The 19265-nt window shown below is 40.7% G+C and overlaps 1 protein-coding gene across 2 annotated transcripts in view; it reads left to right on the top strand.

Moving 5' to 3' along the window:
• The first annotated feature begins 244 nt into the window (after nt 1-244).
• Nucleotides 245-19265, top strand: part of trmt61a (tRNA methyltransferase 61A) — a 46908-nt gene continuing 27887 nt past the window's right edge. Inside the window, exons 1-4 of one of the 2 annotated variants that reach the window (XM_078276994.1) lie at nt 248-403; nt 2493-2839; nt 9404-9670; nt 17794-18505. In XM_078276994.1, coding sequence (XP_078133120.1) covers nt 2509-2839; nt 9404-9670; nt 17794-18095 — 900 coding nt within the window. In that variant the 5' untranslated portion in view covers nt 248-403; nt 2493-2508 and the 3' untranslated portion in view covers nt 18096-18505. Of the gene's footprint in view, nt 404-2492; nt 2840-9403; nt 9671-17793; nt 18506-19265 lie in introns of those variants that run through there. The other variant, XM_078276995.1, reaches the window with a different exon arrangement.

Here is a 19265-nt window from a genome sequence, read left to right as displayed (position 1 = left end):
TTCAGTATGTCCCTTTTACTACTTGAACATGGTGTAATTTTAATTCAAAAACAGCTTCATCGTACTTCGGGAGATCCGTGCGTCTACATCTATGGTCTACATTCTGGAGCCTGATAAAAATATGCGGCGTCTGCGGGGGAAAAGCAGATTTACAAATCATCTGGACGGCTTCTTTGAATCCACTGTCTCGGCGAAGGGAGTTTACTTATCAGTGTGGCGGCTCAGCATCCGGTAACGTCTCCTCAACTTCCTCTGAAAACAACACCACGTGTGAGGGAAATGAATGGGTAGCTGTCAGGGCTGTCCACACATGCACATTCAACGGCATTAAGAGCACGACTTACCGTTTACTGACCAACGTTTGCGTTCGTTTAAACTCAAAAGAACGCCACTTCTGGGGAAGGTAAGTGGAGAGTCCGCCAACGGTTCTGCTGAGCGTAGTTGACGGCTACAACAGCTAACGTTAGCATATTAGCTAGTTAGCAAGTGCAACCAGTTAACGTTCAAACTCAAACAAATTGAGCGTACAGACGTTTTGCACTGTGACCTTTCTGTGTGATTGATGTTAGACAGTGTTTTAATATAAATTGAAGTAATATATTTACAGTGTTAACCTTCCCCTAGGTTGAGAGCGTTTCTTCAAATATTTAGCTAACGTTATCAGTTGACGTTACTTTTCGAAATCAACATGAACCACTCTTAACCTCGGTATGAATTGGAACCACTGCGCAGCGTTTTTTGAAAAAAAAAGTTGCTTTTACAACTAACGGCCTGTTACTCCCGTTATTTCCATACAAGCACTGTCGATTTTTAAAAGGCAACTTGTTTTTTAAAAGGAGTCTGGCGCAGTGCCCACTACCAAAACGCTAGCTACATTAACGTTACATCACTTCCAGCAAACTTCACGCAGAACAATGGAGGCAGAACAGCATCACCGATCCGTTTTAACGTTAACTAGCTAAATACTCTCTGGTTCATCTCAGCTAAAACACAAAACACCGAATCCGTTAGCACATTAACCGTCAACGACAACGTTTCAACTGATTTTAGCAGTTTAGATACTCGACTGTCCTGCAGTTAGACATCTTTTGGCGGAGGTTCCCGTTGCACAGTTATAGGGGAAACACTGTGACCTAGCTAGCTATATAATCTAACGTTAAATTATTAAAATGTGACCCAATACATTATAACGTTAGCTGCTAGCTACCAAACCGAACAGTCATTGATAATCGCTAACTTTAGCGTCAGTCATTATCGAAAAGTTAGCAAAGTTAACGTTAGCTAATAAACGGTTCAGGGAAAACAAATCTTCAGTTAACGTTATTGTGTCGAAGTCTGTTTCTCCATCGACTTGGCTTACATCTAAACCTACTTAATTCTTAGGCTAAATTAATCTCAAATTAACTTTCAAACTTAACGTTAACTCAACCCTCCTCAACACACGATACAGGAAAGACTTTGAAGGAGAAACATACATTAAAACAAACCCAGATTTCCCCCACAAGAAACATCAGACATTTAACAATATTCAATCAATCAATCAATCAATCATTCATCCATCTAACTCACATATTCTCTAAGTTGTCCGACATGTTTACGTTCGTGAATCAGCAAAGTGAATTCGTCCTGCTCTTTCTGAAGTGTGAGTTCAGTTAGTTTAGCTAGCTAACTAGCTGTTGAATTAAGCTACTGTTATTCTTCAGTTTGAAAGATGCTGGTTTAAAAAAATAACGGGTTTAGTGCGAGATAGTTAATTTAAAAAGGCTCGAGAGGGGAATGCATAACTGTTATCATGGCAAAGAGGACCCCCCCCCCCCCCCTTTTTAAATTCTTTATTAAACCTCAATCAATTGTATTTGTCACATGAAATCGGCAGTTACATTGTATATGTAATATAAAATATAATGTATCTAAACATAATAAATAAACTGACATCAATCATTCAACACAATTTAATCAGGAGTTACAGGTAGTAATTCTTTACAATATAGCTTTATTTGTTTGTCATAAGGGTTGATGTGATGTGTGACGATATACAAATTGAATTCAACCAGTAAAATGTTAATATTTGGGAAGGACTTATGGAATGTACCAGCTAACTCAAGGGATTAATACTACATTAGAATTTAGTGATAATCTCTCAGGTTTGTTGCAAAGTCGGATCTGTTCAGCTTGAAATTATTTTTACCAAGATGATGATGTCTTAAATTGTTTTGACGGGCAGTTGAGTTTTTGATCAGTTGTGAAAATGGTTGCTGATTAATTGATTAATTTAACCATTTTAGGTCTAATATAGAATATGCCTTTGTGGTATCCAAAAAATATGATAAACATTTAGTTCAAAACCCAACCATGATGACAAAAGGTTAGGTACTCTCAAATTTCAATGAACAATTTCATATAAGCAACATTAAATGCATTTAGTTTGACAGGCTGATGCACATGGAGACATGTAAATCATTTTGAGTTAATCTCCTACCTCCCTGTTACAGAGTGAAGGTGTTCACCATGAGTTTTGTGGAGTACTCAGACTTCATTCAGGACGGGGACGTGGCTGTCGTCTACCTGGGCCATGAATCCATGATGCCAGTCAAGGTGCAGCAGGGCGCCCAAACGCAGACGCGCTACGGAGCTATTCGCCACTCCACAGACCTGATAGGTCAGCGGTACGGGTCGAAGGTCACCTGCAGCAAAGGCGGCTGGGTCTACGTGCTTCACCCCACACCTGAGCTGTGGACGGTCACCCTGCCGCACCGCACACAGATCCTCTACACCACCGACATCGCCACCATCACCATGATGCTGGAGCTGAAGCCGGGCTCAGTCGTCTGCGAGTCAGGTGACGGTTCTTTCAGATTCAAGACAAATATTTATGTGTTTATACATAGTATTTGTTAATCTTTTTAGAATGGTTAAATCAAGAAAAAGCGTCACATAGTTTGATAATTGATAGGAAAACGCGCACAGGGAACATTTGTGCTCTCTCATATCGCGCAGTTCTGTACTTACACTTGCTATTTTGAGTACATAGTGCGTTCACACTGACGAAGTGTGGCCAACTGTAGTGCACTGTAAGTACCCGGATGCTGCACTCAACACGGTCAAAATGTTGAATGTGAAAAGCTGGACACTGCTTGCACTCAACGGTCGCCACACAGTGTACTACATGCAAGTGTACTCGCAGTGTGGTATTGATTACTTTATTTAAGTTTAGCATCTGAATACTTCTTCACTGGTATCAAGAAGAGTCATGGGATATTTTAGTTATTTGCAGCCTATATTTTATTATGTTTTAAGGCCTCAAATCTTCACCACTGCAGCTTTAAAAAGCACCTGATTTTATTGTCCTGTCCTGTTCACCTTTTGAGTCAGATGTTCTGTCCCACAAAGCCTCAGCTGTTGATATTGAACATCATAGCTCACAGATGTGCCAAAGACAATTATGTAATACAGTTTGTTGACATCGTCACTTTATGTCTCTCGTCTTCAGCTGCATCCTGCATTTCCATTTGTTTAATTCCAATCACTGAGAGAGTGTTAGGTGTGTTTTCCGGGTTAGCTGGAGCTGCAGTTTCTTCCATTCCAAGGGCAGCGAGGGGGGGATGGGAGAGGATGTTAATATGTGTGAGGTGGTGCAGTGCTTCATCATGTTTTACTGCTGGCAACCGTGTGTGTGTGGGGGTGGGTGGAGGGGGCTCCTGGGTCAGGGTGATGAATGAGCTCAGAAGGAAATTGTTTAGTCGGAAGAGGACTGCACTATCTGCATCAGCATCACATTACTCTGGCTTTTTTCTGGCATTACATTTAAACCATCACTCTGGAATCCTATCTTGTTTAAATTCCAAGGAATTGGTTTTGAAATATGAATATCAAATGACCATTTTATTAAATTACTTCCTGAATGCAGCATTTTATTAGCTGCATATAACTTTGCAGTGTTTTGTACGACACAGTGGTGACTCATAATGTCCACCTTGATAATCTATAACCAGTACTAGCCTTCCTGTGGAGGCGTGACTTTTTGTCAGTGAACTGTATAAACATGCAGCGATTAGAGGTGATCATTTTGTTGGCTGTTCTCACTTGGGCCTACAAGCCGAAACCACTGAAGGAGCATTCGGTCATGTAGAGGAGTCACCTTGGCCAAGCTAACTATTTACTGTATGTTTTTATTTTTTTTACACCTGTATCAGTGCTTCAGTGTACTCGGTAAATACTCTCAGTAACTCAAGGGCTTTTTGCGTCATTGTATTTAGGCTGCACAGATGGTACAGGGACACAATTTGCCCACCAACAAAGACCCAGACCCAGGGTTTAAGTCCAGGTGTGTACCGTTCTTCTGGCTTGTTTTTGCTTTCCGATGAAAACAGTTGTGTCGTAGACAGGGTTGGGTACCCAAACCCGGTGCCACTTAAGTGCTTGCACTGCGGACATTGGAGGCAAAAGAAGTATCGCTGCACGTGACGTTAGTTAACATTATACCTGGCAGCAGGTAACGTTAGCCTACCGTTAGCTAGGAAACACGGTTAAAATGCTAAAAGCGAAACGGTCAAGCGTGTGACTGTATTTCACTGGAAAGGATACCAAAACACAGGTCTTCAAATTAATTATGAAATTGATCTGAAAAGGCTTGCTTAGACAAACATTGTTTGACATGGAGACACTTACCAATATGAAGCTTTTAATAAACATTACTGACAACTAGGGCTGCAGCTATTGATTATTTTGGTAGTCGAGTATTGTACCGATTATTCCATCAATTAACCGTAACCAAACGACTGGTATCCACCGGACCGAATAGCGACGCGGTTTAGGTGCCTCATTTCAATGCCACTAAAATGCCTGCGCTGCTCTCTGGTGCTCAGTTACAGACATTCGAGGCAACAAAAGCATCATTGCACATGAAGCTAGTTAACAATACACAGCCGGTAATGTTAGCATACTGTTAGCTAGTAGCTGGCTTAAACACGGTTAAAATGCTGACAGCTAAATGGTCTACCGCATGGCTGTATTTCACTGGAAAGGATTCCAGTGGGACGTCCCTCAGTCTCCAGCTAAAGACAGAGTAGACTAGCTGCACTTTGAGAAACCAGGGACACTGCCCACAATCCTAATTGCAGCATATGTAGGTGTATCACCACCACCTGTAGATCAGTGAATTAGTGTGACACCATTAGCAGTAATGTGTATCTAAAACTCCAAAGGAATAATTTTACTAAGCATAAGGCTGTGGTTGTACTGGCTGGTCACTAACCTAATCCTAAAAATGTGTTTTTTTTTAAAGAGAATTTTCCTTAAAATAAATTTAAATAAAAAAAGAATTAGTAATCCTAACTAGAATTGATTTAATCACTTCCAGGCCTTTTGCTTAGAGTTTAAAATTTAATGGATGACATTTTTTCCTCAAGTAATTTCATTAGTGGTTTCATGATTTTAAGTTTCTCGTGATGTTCTAATTACTGTTAAAGAAGCATTTCAACATAGATTGTGATTTTTAGGGCGTAGAAAATGGAAATTGGTATTGTAAATAAATGTGTATGAATTTCTGTATAATTACCCTTAAACGTACATTGATCAAACCTCATTTCATAGCAGCAAACAGTCCCCCTGAAGATCGTCCAGAACAACCACTTACAGTTGGCCTTTACTACAACATTTAAGAATTGAGTGCTTTACTGATGTCTACAGAAACAGAAGTTGGAGGACTTTACTCTTTTTTTTATTTTCACTTTCTGCCTGCAGGGATTTCAAGTTCTTTGACCTCAGTCACAGCTTTTGCGTCTCACCCAGGAAACGACCATGTTAGTTAACGACATGATAGTACTGGAGAACAGAAAGCAGAGATGAGTGCAGATCAACAGCCCCCTCCCCCATCATCATCCTCTTTTAACTCTCGTACAGTAGCTGCCCACTGACTTGACATCTTATTCTGTTAACAGATTAGAAACGCTGATATGAGTAAGAGTAGCCTTGACCATTTGCATCAAAGCAAAGCCCTCATTAAGTATTGTGTAATAGTTTGTTCTTCAGTACACCTACAACAAACTGTGTTTATAACATAGACGGTGACAGGAGATTTTTATTGTGTTCATATCCTCAATAAAGAGCTGGTGGTTAATGTGGTCCCCAGGTCTTTTTAGCTGACACGTCTTAAGTGTAAAACAAAATTGCATTTCCTCTTTATGTACACGTAGTTTAGCCGACATGTCTAAAGGGTCAAACAGAGTTGCATTTCCTCTTTATGTAAATATCGGACAATACTGATACTACTACATGCTAATTCTTTAGCCATGCTAGCAACATGCCTCGAGGGATTACAAGGTCAATCAGCTGGACCACCACTTTATTCTGGACTGAAATATCTCAACAACTGCTAAAGGGATTGCCATCAACTTGTGTACAGACATTCATGGTCCCCACATGATGAATCCTAAAAATGTTGGTGATCCTCTGACCTTTCCTCTAGCGTCACCATCAGGTCAAAGTTTGACCTATCCAGTGAAGTAGTAGAATTTCATAAAATCTTAATCATCTGGATGGATTGGGACAAAAAAAACATTCATGAAATTTCTTGATACCTTTTTGGATGGATTTAGATGAAATTTGGTTCAGACATTCATGTTCCCCTCGGGATGAATTGTAGAAACTTTGGTGATCCTTTAACTTTTTCTTTAGTGCCATCATCGGGTCAAACCATTTTAAATTCTTCCAGTATTTTAAAATGTGACGAACTGTTCAGACTCTGCGTCTAAACATCACGTTTTTAACTTCAGAAGGAGTTTCTCACAATTTTCTTTGTGGTTTTGTTGAGGGTTTCGTGCTTCATCGTTGCTAGGAGCCTGTGAGTGTAAACAGATCATAAGCAAGTCCTGGGTTAGAGGACAGTCTGACTTTAGGACCGACTGTCTCATGTTCTCAATGTAAAAATGTGCCTCCAGTTACAGTAACACTTACAACAGCAGATCCCTTTTTATTAAATTTGTCCTTTCCCAGAATATGCACTTTGTATACTCCAGATGCCAATTCCAATTTTAGAACAAATGTTAAACATTTGTGCTCAATAATCACATTTCATTTTGTATTTACAAATTTCTGACTTGCTTTCCTGACATGATATTACACAAAACGGCTGATACTGAGTGTATTTCTGGTGGACTTGGCGATTGACTTGAACCCGTCAGCACGCTGGCATGAAGCCTGAGGTCCAGAGTTTTATTCTGTGCTGATTGATCGTCTGTTTAATACGGATCAAGTTCAGATAGTGTTCAAGCTTTAGGCTCGCCCATCACTCAGACAGAACGCTGCTGGATGCACAGCCATTTCCTCTCAACAGTAAACTCTGCTTTACAGATGGGGAACAATGCGTTCAGCCAATATAACAGTGTAATAATAAACAAAGTCTTGGTTTAGTTATTTCAGACTATACAGCCATTTAAGTTTATTATGTCACTGCCGATGAAATGGCAGTAAATAACACATAAATCAGTTAGTTGGTCAACGGAAAAAAAATCAACAGCTATTTTGATAATTGGTTAATCATTTAAAACATTTAAAGGGCAACTATTATATAGCATTTTCAGGATTATACTTGCATGTTGTTTGTACTAGAACATGTTTACATGCTTTAATGTATAAAAAAAAAAAAAAACACTTTATTTTACTCATACTGCCCATGGCTGCTGAACATGTATTCACCCTCTGTATGGAATTCTCTGTAGGAGCGCTTGTCTCTTTAATCCCTCCTCCTGAAAAAGCCCAGTCTGCTCTAGTTTCACTAGTTGAAGCTGGAGCTACTGCAACGGAGTATATAGCAGGACTTTGTACCGTGAAAAATCACCAATAAAGGCTTCTAAACCAAATATTACACAACCGGACGTGTCCCAGCAGTAAAGTGACCGGAATTTGGGGAGAAATGACCAGCGTTGGCCGAGATTACAGCTATGTCGCGTTAGCAGGTAGCTACTTAATAGTTAGCAGTATGCCAGCGTTAGATTGGTAGTGGAACGAAGCAGCACTTTCTACCCTCAGAAATCGCAGATAAAGGCCTCTGAACCAAACACTACCCAATCTGACACACTGTTTCAGCAGTAATGCGACCCGGAACTGGGGAGAATTTAATGACACTGGCAGCCAAGGTGACATAGTTTACTGCTGTTAGCATGTAGTTACATGAGACAATGTTAACACAAAAAAAAAAAACACCAGTCCTGCGTATTCGAAGCAGATGACCAATCATAGAAGCCTGGCTTAGAGTTGCGTAACACTTTGTCGAGAGTAGAAAAAACTGTTGAAACCGGAGTGTCCAATAGTTGGAAATCTGAACGTTTTAGCTCACAGGGATTTGTCTAAAATACGTTTACCTCATTGTTTGAAGTTTTGGCCCATTTAACATGAAAATCCAACATAACATTGTAGATATGACAGAAAACACGGAAAAGCATAATATGTGACCTTTTAATGAGCAAATACCAATTGCTCTTTCCTGCTTTTCTTTTATATACATTGAATATCTTTTTTATTTTTTTTAGTGTTGATCAGACAGAATAAGACATTAAGACATGGGAAACTTTGCTAGGCTTTTCTTGCCATTTTATAGACTACGATTGATATATCTATAATTGACTGATTAATCTGTAAGGGGATAGAATACGATAATTAATGGGAAATAAAACACTTCATAATAGTAGAAATAAGAATGCATAACATAAGATGAAAAGTAAAACTCACTGAATAATAATAAAAAATAAAGTTATGAAAATAAGTGCCCATATTTGTGGCATTAGTGGTGGAGATTGAAAGCAGAAAGCTTATCTAAGAGGTTTTAGTCTGTCTCTGCTGTGTTTTTATGAGACATTTGTTGTTTATATCTGCATATTTACATCTGTGTATCCTGTTACGGTTTACATCACCCATCCACAGTTTCCACATTTACTGTTTTCCATCCGCCTCAGCAGTGTGAGGTTTTAGCACGTCAAAGTGCTGCTCTGGGGTTTACACTGCCCTCTTTGTCGCTGCACGAACAAAGGCGGCCGTGATGTAATGTCAGGAGAAGAAGGGGGAGGGGGAGGATCTGCTGACTTCTAGCTGTGCTCTCGATGCTTCATTCTGAGTTGATTATTATCTTGATTAATAACATCATATAAAGTTCCTTTTTAAAATGCCCATCTAATCTTCCCTTAGCCCATTGTGACATCTTCAATCGTCTTGTTTTGACCAACAACCCAAAACCTGAAGATATTTAATTTACTATCATAGAAGACAAAGGAAAGCAGAAAATGTTTACATTTGAGAAGCTGGAACCAGAGAATTTGGGTATTTTTACTCCAAAAAAAGGACTCGAAGCAATTTTAAAAACGGTTGCAGATACATTTTCTCATCCTCCCTGCTGGTGTCTGTGTTTTAGGGACAGGTAGCGGCTCTCTCTCCCACGCCATCCTGCGCACCATTGCCCCCACAGGTTACCTGCACACGGTGGAGTTCCACCAGCAGCGGGCGGAGAAGGTGGCCGAGGAGTTCAAGGAGCACCGCGTGGATCACCTGGTCACCGTCAGGAACCAGGATGTGTGCAAGGACGGCTTTGGAGTAACCGGGGTGGCGGATGCCGTCTTCCTGGACATCCCCAGTCCCTGGGAGGCAGTGAGACACGCCAAGGCTGCTATGAAGAAACAAGGTTAGACTTTTATATTAGTACTTGACCAATGGAGTCTTTTAAGCTCACACTGATTGACTGACTGTGTGTTTTTACCAAGAAAAGACATGTGCATGTAGAAGCAACTTGTGAAGTAAGAAAAAGAGTTTTGTAATAAATAACTTAGAGAAGAGTCCCGCACACTGACCATTACGCAAGCAATAATTTATTTAGAAAAATACAACGTTTCCGTCTCGGACCTTCATCAGGTAAATTCACACATTCACCTCAACCATAGCCTTAAATAGTTTGGTTGACTAACCAGGACCAATCAGGTCCGGCTCTTGAATGACGTCATTCATTCACAAAGTGGCATTCCCATCATGGACTGTGAACAGGAAAAGGCAGAAAAAAATGCCACTCAGTACATTTAAAAACAATGGATAATCAGACCAATTGTGTTATAGGCTCATGATCAATGCATTGTCATTAGCCCAATATTTTTCTACTCTTAATCAGAAAGGACACAGTCCATTCAAAAGTGGATCATTACATTGGTTAAATTACATTATAACAGTCCATATGCACCTGTACAATGAACAGTTTCTGAGGATAAACTAATGAGGAAAAAACAACAAACAAGGAAAGAACATCAAATTAGCATAACATGATATTGAGATTAAATTCATCATTAAGGCCTTTTGGCGATAGGGTCTGCAAAGTAAATATCTAATATCCTCGCGTCTTTTTAGTAGCAAGTCGTGGTTTGGCCCCGCCCTTTTTGGAAGACTGACTTGTTCAATGCCACAAAAGCGCAATGATGAGATGTCATGCTTATGATCATTAAAGTGTACCGCGACTGGGTAATCCCGGTCGTTTCTGCGAATAGAGCTCTTATGTTCGCTAATGCGTTGTTTTAACTGCCTTATGGCCTTACCTACATACACCAGACCACATGGACACGTTAAAATGTAAACTACATGAGTGGAGGCACAAGTGATGACACTCGATTTGATTTTTTAAAATGAAAAGGCTGTTCAATCTTGCTAAAAATGTCTTGCTCGACAAGCCTACAAAACGTGTTAATCGAGGCATTCGTCGTGTTAGGACATACTTCTAGGTTTAAAAGAAGTAGTGGTGGCGGGTGTGCTGGCAGTGTCCACATTTTTAGAAAATAAATGTCTGAGTTTGATTTCCCTGAAACATTTAAATAAATCCACTTTTAATCCAAAAGCATTAATGCCACTAGTAGGCACAAAAGACAGTCCTTTGGCCAAAAGGGTCGTTTGGTTATCGGACAGCTCTTTAGAAGAAATGTTTACCGTCTCATTTTGTGATGTGTCCAGTATTGGTCTGATCCTCGAGGACCGCTTCCCCCTCCTGGGTTTCTTTGGCCTCCTCTCTGGGCCTTTTTCCGTCCACCTAAAAAAGGAACAGCTTGAGCTGGACCACTGGAATCACTGTCGAAAGTGAAATCACTCTCTAAAGGCGAGTTTCCTCTGCCAGGCTGGTATCCTCCACGTTGGTAAGGTCTCATTGTGGATCGTGGGCGCCTCGGTGCAGATATCCCCATGCGTAATGGTGCACTTGTCGGCTGAAGCGGTGTTCCTTAATCTCCCAGTTGTAAACTTGATTCCTTTTGTAATCTTCTGTATCCCGTTTGTATTTTTTCAACTTCACAGTTTGCAATTCCTCCTTGTATTTGGAAACGGAGTTCTTAATGGTCTGTTTTAATCGAAAGGAAGTCAGGTCCACTTTTTTGTTTAATGTTATTCTCCAGCGTTTCAATTTCAGCTTTTACCTCTCGTGCTTCCATGGTTCTCTGCTCGATGATGAGCAGCATGAGGTCTAGGGAGCATTTATTGAGGATCTCTCCCCATTTTCCAATAAAGCCTTCGTCCGATTTTCCAATTGTTGGAGCTTTTTGGATACGTAAGCCTCTTGGAATTTTCTTATTCCTCCAGTACTCAGAGTGGCGCTGTGTGGAGATATTAAAAAAAAATGAAATAAAAAAAGAGAGAGAGAGAGAGCTGGGCAATATATCGATATCGTGATATGAGACTAGATATAGTCTTAGATTTTGGATATCGTAATATGGCATAAGTGGTGCCTTTTCCTGGTTTTAAAGGCTACATTACAGTAAAGTGATGTCATTTTCTGAACTTACCAGACTGTTAAGTAACTGTTGTATTATTTGCTTTTACCCACTTACTGATGGTTATTTATCAAAAATCTCATTGTGTAAATATTTTGTGAAAGCACCAATAGTCAACACTACAATATCGTTGCGGTATCGATATCGAGGTATTTGGTCAAAAATATCGTGATATTTGATTTTCTCCATATATATGTGTGTATATATCTATATCTCTATATCCCTTGTTTCTGCAGAAAAACATTCACCATCAGCTGATGTTGACTTTTCTGTGACTCGTTCTTACACTGCAGGAACATGACTGTGACTGAGCACATTTTAAAATACCAGCCAGGGAATTTATTCCCCCCCGGCTGTGTCGCCTCACTCTGCACTCGCACATCGACCGTTGATCGACACATCTCTCATTAACTTTGTCCTTGTGTGTGTTTGTACCTGGTGGCAGAATGATGTTGGCGTTTCTGTGACAGCCATGAGCAGCAGCATGTCTGGGCAGGTTGGTGGTTTACTGAGGTGGTCAGTGTTTAGAAGTAAAATGTTAAGATGCACAGGATCAGTGGTTTATGTGTACATGCTCATGTGGCCACTTTAATGCAGCCTGATTTTAAAAAGTAAGCCCCAATATGAAGAGGAATGCTGCTCTGCCTCCTCCTCTCTGAATCCCTTTTATGGTGCCACTGCTACATATCACACACACACACACACACACACACACACACACAGATACAGATAAATAGAGTGCAGCCATTGTAGAAGCAGTCCCATGACCATACAGGGTTATGCTGCAGGGAGAGAGAGCTGGTGAATGTGGCTCCATAAGGAAAGGCTTGTTGATTTACTTCCCACTGCTCAGACTGGATGTTTTCTCTAGAGAGTCAAGGGCAAGCTGAGCACCATTGCCCCCCAAAAATGCTAAACGAAAAAAAAAGTAACCTGGGAAAGCTCTGAGGTGTTGTGCACCACATGGTAGGAAGCTAGCCAGTGTTTTGCCAGACAAGTTGTTTGTAGAGTGGAAACCACAGGAGGCATGACTTATCACTCACAGCCTAAATTCATTACCTTGTCCTTCATTTTTCTGCACAGACTGATCCCAGATCTGTTCTCAGGCTCAAGAAAAAAAGTTGCTGAGAGTTAGTTTACTGCAGTGGACAGAATGTAAAAGTTCTAATTATTCTAATGTTTTGGCCTGCAGCCCAGTCTGGACTCTGAGAAGGACCCTGGATCCTGATTAACCCTCCCTCCCTGCTCTCAGACTCTTTTTATTCAAGTGTAAAGCAAACATGTCCCATGAACTCAAACACGCAACAACCCGATAAGGAATCATAGTTTCATGCATGTATAGACGCTAGTCATGGACATAAGGTTGATATTTGAGGCTAATGTTGCCACCTGAGACGCCCTTGTACAATCATCAACCGGACCCCTCTCTGTGTTAGTCCTGGTTTCTAGGAGACCATTGAGTTCTGTTTATGGCCATCTTGAAGAGAGAACACTGGTCCTGTTAGCTGTAGGAACGCCTGCTATCTGAAACATCTCAAAGTTGAATGTTTATCAGACACAACAGACTCTTCAACAAGGCTGCCCTCTGCAGACTTGTGCTTTATTTCAGTCAGTAACTCGGCAGTGTGTTTTTTTTATTCCATGTTGATGACTTCAGAATATAAAGCTTGAATCCCAGACACATGTCTCCCATCAGGCATACATTTGTCTCACATTATCACTTCAGACTGCAGATTTTTCCCCTCTGAAATATAAAGTAAGATTAAATGAGCAGATTGCAGCAAAGCTGTGAGCCTCTGATACTCAATAGGTGAAAAAACCCAAAGTTGTGGCCAGTGGAAGATAGAAAAGGAGGATTTAAACACTAATGGATGTCTTGAACAAGTTTACTGTTGTATGTGGTGCCTGCAATACAAAATAAATTGTAGACTAGGGCTGGGCGATATGGAGAAAATCAAATATCACAATATTTTTGACCAAATACCTCGATATCGATACCGCAACAATATTGTAGTGTTGATTATTGGTGCTTTCACAAAATATTTCAGTCTGGTAAGTTCAGACAATGACATCACTCTACTGTAATGTAGCCTTTAAAACCATGAAAAGACACTTATGCCATATTACGATATCCAAAATCTAAGATGATATCTAGTCTCATATCACGATATCGATATAATATCGCTGTACTGCCCAGCTCTGTTCTAGACAGTAAAATAATTACCAATTGTGCCTCAAAGGGCTTTGTAATCTGAACAGCGAACAACCAACTGACATGCAATAGATAATCAATATTTTTATAGACATGTATCAAATGACAATGTGAAAGGTGTCGCTCGTAGTGATGATCCTACAGAGAATTATCAGCTTAATCTGCAGCTCCTCGGCATTGGGGTGAGTATAGTATTTATAATGTGTTTCAGCTCATTGTTTAGCTGTCTTCAACACAACTTTACTGTTCTGGTTCATTTTCAGCGCTCTCATAGCGTCTTTATCAGAGGAAAAGCTGTAAAACCCCACTGAACACTGCCTGCTCAGCAGCCAGACATAGTTGGAGACCAGAAATGGCAATTGGATGAGCCACTCAAAATCTGATAAATCTTTTAAACTGACCTTTGTTGATCTGAAATGAAGACGGATTCAGCAACTGCACGGCCTATTTCTCGCTTAAAATGTTTTCAGAAATACGTTTCGGTGAACTATTTTAGTACAATATGAGATCGTAGACGTTTTTTCATAGACTGTTAATAGAAACAATACAGAGACGCACCGCCTGCTGCTATGGAGACTTATTACGTTTCGCGCACGCGCAGAGCGTACGCTCAAGTCGGCGTTGCCTCAGTGTGTGTTGAGGCATTTTTTGGACCTCGGCGACCCGACTGATCAGTCCGACTGCCTTTTCTGCCGACGGTCGGCCGTCTGGTTGGTGTGTAAGCACCTTTAAGTCCACCATATCAACAACTTGTTCCCTCTGCCCCTGCCCCTAAAAAAACAGTGATATTGTTATGTCAAACCTGCAGCAACTATTTGTGATTCATAATTTATCAAACGTATTTCTGGCCATGCCATCACCCTTGGCATACACCATTTAGCTATTTTTGTTACTTAAGCCAGGTAAAATTATTCAAATGCTACACATTCATCACATCAGAGTTGCACCAATTTCATCCCCCAACATTTAAATCTCATCTGCAAAATCCAAGAAAAACCCACATGATTTCTCAGCACTTTACAGTAGAAAACGTATAGAAACTCAATTTGTTTCGTTAACCCTAACCCTTCTCCAGCTGTCCTGGTCAGAGTCACATTCTTCGCTCTTCAGATCAGCCGGTGAAATTTTTCTTGGCTCGTTGCGCCGACCTCCTGTCGCGAATCACCGCAGGGTTTTTATGTCGGGCTGAGAGACCCAGAGCAGAGAGGTGATCTGTGTTCATCCCATGATGATCCACACACTACAGCCTGGAGCCTAACAGGTCACAGACCTGCTTTGTTAAGGAAAACCATATGCTATGAAAAGTGCTTTTGGTTGTAATAAAAACAAATTATTAATAGTAGTAGGAGTATCATGGGTTTCCCTGGAGTTGAATAAATGTCTCCTGAGTCCATATTAAGTTCATAAATCTGGTTTTGATTATTTTTATTTGTGTGTGTGACTGCTTTTTAAAGCATAATTCTATAATAATAACTATGAAAACACCTTCTACACTCCTTTTTGAGATGCTTGATGTTTTGAGGAAGCTTTGATTTTGTCCAAAGAATAACCATGCAAGGATGGTAAATTGTATAATCTTTTCAAATATCCTCATTCATAAACCTTGTGTATAATCTCACAAACGTTCCCTTAGAGGACGTGGTGAACACAGATCCCAGGATAAGTGGACCTGACGCAATCTTGTCTTGATGTTTAAAAGAATCACTTAGTTAATTACAACTGTGAGTGACTTGTGAGGTCTGTACTACCAATCAAGATCAACATGCCCTGGATTTTACCCGGTTTCACCTAACCTAACAACCGCGGCCCCGCATAAGCTGTGTCACGACGGTGGTTAACAACTAGTTCAATCGACCCAGGGTTTCCCAATCCAGCGACGCGTGCGTTCACATAAAAGAGGCGCTGTTTGCACAGCACCACCAATCGCAAACATCAGCCGCATATTTTACATAAGAAGAGCAAACTATAATTGTACATAAATATGAAGAACACAGTTTTACAGGCAAAACGCAATACAGTCGCTGCTTCCTAAAACAGGAAGGAAAGCTGGCAAAAAAATAGCCGACACTGTAAATACGTAAATTACAAGGCTTATCAACCCATCAGTCAGGCACAAGATCTGACCATTATTACACTTGTGCTTTCCATAAACTGTCGTTGCTTTAGCCTATTATTTCAGTTGCAACCCTGGCGTGGTAAGCAATCGTGAGAGCAAATGCAATATATAAAAACATAATTCAAACCGATGTGCGCATTGGCAACACACGGCTCAAGAAGCCGACAAATAGCCTATATGTAATTCCCTCCGCTGAAAATTTATATTTCATAAAAATACCCATCAGGGAATGTTAACGGGGTTGTCGGTCTCTACATTTTTGAACTTTTCTGAGCCTCTCCCCCTCTCTCTCTCTCTCTCTCTCTCTTTGTGGTGCTTTTACACCGGTTGATGTCTAATCTCCAACATAACCTGCTCCCGACCAGGTTAGCATAAGTTACCACGGCGATTTAACCCAGTAACAAGTGATCCACCGTCGTGGTACAGAAAACCCTGGGTTGAACCTGAAGTTACCTCGTTAACGCCAAATCTTGCTTCGTAGTACAGGCCTCTGGTGTTATATCTGTCCCTAATTATGATCAGACCACCCCAGTGTTAGAGGAGAAGAACAACAAAAGTTATTGCTTCTGATTGTTGTATATTTTGGAAATTCTTTTTATCATGCTTCAGGAAATAGCGGTGTCTCTGGCATTTCCCCAGACTTCTCACATAACCCAGTATCAGATCATTTAGTTTGAGCTAGCTAGAAGATACCTAGCAAAGATATCCACCATGTTTGATAACAGTGGGGGCGTCCCAAATGAGGTCAGAAACATGGGCAGTAAATAAAAATTTGGGGCATCCTCTCAGGCTAGGGGGAGCCAAATAGGCTGTACCATTGTCTGAAGGACTTGTTGTTTGCTCTACAAATCTTGGCTGCTCTTGGTTACAGAAATCAAAATACTCCTGTTTAGACACATTCATATTTTAACTATAGTGTTGGATTGCTAAATCAAATTTGTTTATATACTGCAGCTGGGAATATACCAACATAACAGTCCAACTTTGGTCTGCATATTCGCCAAACATCAGAAAAAGGTTTATTGCCACAATCAGTCAGCTAGTATGTTAGCATTAGCTGAAATACTGTAGGGATTTCAAGTTGCTACTCAGTTGGGTTTCAGTCTTTTATTTGCTGATGCATGGGGGTCATGGGCTCATCTTATTTTTGGCAAAATTAGTAAGATTCCCAGTAAGCACAAGATGTTCAGACATGTACATGTACTAATTTTCGGACAGTCCATCCAATAATTCTGAGATGTTTACTCAAAACTACAAGTGGCACTAGAGGAAAAGTCGGAGGATAACCAAAGCCCCTCAGAATAACCCATAGTCATCGGGATGGACCCTCTGGGAACCATTCATAAGCTGTTTCATTGGATAAATCAAACTTTGACCCGTTGGTGGCGCTAGAGGAAATGTCAGCAGATCATTAAAGTCCCTGTGATCCAATCTCTAGGGACCATGAATGGCTGTACAGAATTTCATGGCAATCCATCCAGTAGTTGTTGAGATATTTCAGACGGGACCAAAGTGGTGGAGCCATCCCGAGAGTCACTAATGTGGGTTAAAATGAGCCAGAAAGAACAGATGGTGCTCAAAAGAAGGTGAAGACATATTTGTTACTAACTGGTCTTTATTATTTTTGGTGAACAAGCTATTAATCGTTCATCAACAACTGTCGTCTCTCTCTCTCTGTCTAGGAGGTCGGGTATGTTCGTTCTCTCCGTGTATCGAGCAGGTTCAGAGGACGTGCGAGGCGTTGGTGGATCAGGGCTTCGAGGAGATCAGCACCGTGGAGATCCTGCTGAGAGTCCATGACGTGCGAACCGTCTCTCTGCCGCTGCCCGACTTCGGCCCTGACTCCTTAGCTCAGACTCAGCCCGACATTGCAGAGAAAACGCCTCCAATCCAGGCCTCGGTCGCCATGAAGACCACCATCCCGCCCAGAGAAATGCCAGGTCACACAGGGTACCTCACCTTCGCTACCAAACCCAGAACCTAAAGGGATTTTTCTTTATTTTCCCCTCCAGTAAGTAGGACGTGGTTATAATGCGTGCTCTTTGCCTTGCTCCAGTGTGTTTTCCATGTACATTAATAAGACTGTGATAATCCAGCAGGGGCACCAGGCTCCTCCAGGTCCCGGCTGGCACTGCAGCACCAAGAGGATTTAGTTTGTGTTACATCATTTTAGCCTCCTGTCACCTGGCACTGGTTTGTTGCTTGCATCAAGCAAGAGTGAAAATCAAGTCAACAGTGATTTCATTTGAGAAGAATGAACTATACTTTGTCTCCCCTTTTTATAAAAATCACTTTTAATCAGTTCTTTCATTTGTTGGGGGAAGAATTTTTTTTCCCTTTTTTTTTATTTCGCACTTTTGTATTCCAAGTAAATACAATAAATGTGTGAAAAGATTCTGGTTTTTCTCCATTCTGTTGCACCACAAGCAGAAAGTTTAATTCCTTCGCTGATTTGACTTGTAAAAGCTTTTTTCTGGAGCTTTCGACTTGGATACTCCGTTACCATCGAGATCCGATCCCAACTAGATCCACCTACTGGCTTTTTTTTGGAAAGCTTTTTAAGCAAACACAGATGAGAAGTCCTTAAAGTGTTTTGGATGAAATCATCACATTTACTGAGGTTGCATGTCAAAGGATTCATCTCAATGTCAACTGAGCCTCCTTTTCGTTCTCTTTCCTTGTATTCAAAGTTTCTTTTGTTTCACAATAAATACATAATAAACAGGCTAAAAAATAACCATATCTAATTCAAGATGCACATAGAGGTATTTGAATTTAAAAAAAAAAAAAAATTAAAAGCAAAAACATCAACCAAGGGTCCTATTTTCCAGTTTCTTCAACTACAACTACAGTGACAATTTATAGTCTTTGCAACACATTGAAACACTTCAAGCGTCTCCCTTCTCTGCAGCTCAGCACCAAAAAAAGGCAGAGGAAAATATCTGCAGTTAAACACAGAGGAGTTTCTACTATTCCCTTCTCTGACCGATTGCACTGTCCCAAAGTGAGCTTTCCCATTCCCCCTCTCTGACACAAAGAGATCCGGTGCACCAAGAAGCACCGGAAAATCATTACTGCTGTATTTAAATTTTGGACTGTGGGTGTTCTCATTCATCTTTGAGGAAAGGTCACTCCCAAAGCGTCACTGGAAGAT

The sequence above is a fragment of the Sander vitreus genome, chromosome 20, assembly GCF_031162955.1.
Source record: "Sander vitreus isolate 19-12246 chromosome 20, sanVit1, whole genome shotgun sequence".
Lineage (NCBI taxonomy): Eukaryota > Metazoa > Chordata > Actinopteri > Perciformes > Percidae > Sander > Sander vitreus.
This window is presented reverse-complemented; position numbering and strand designations above follow the sequence as displayed.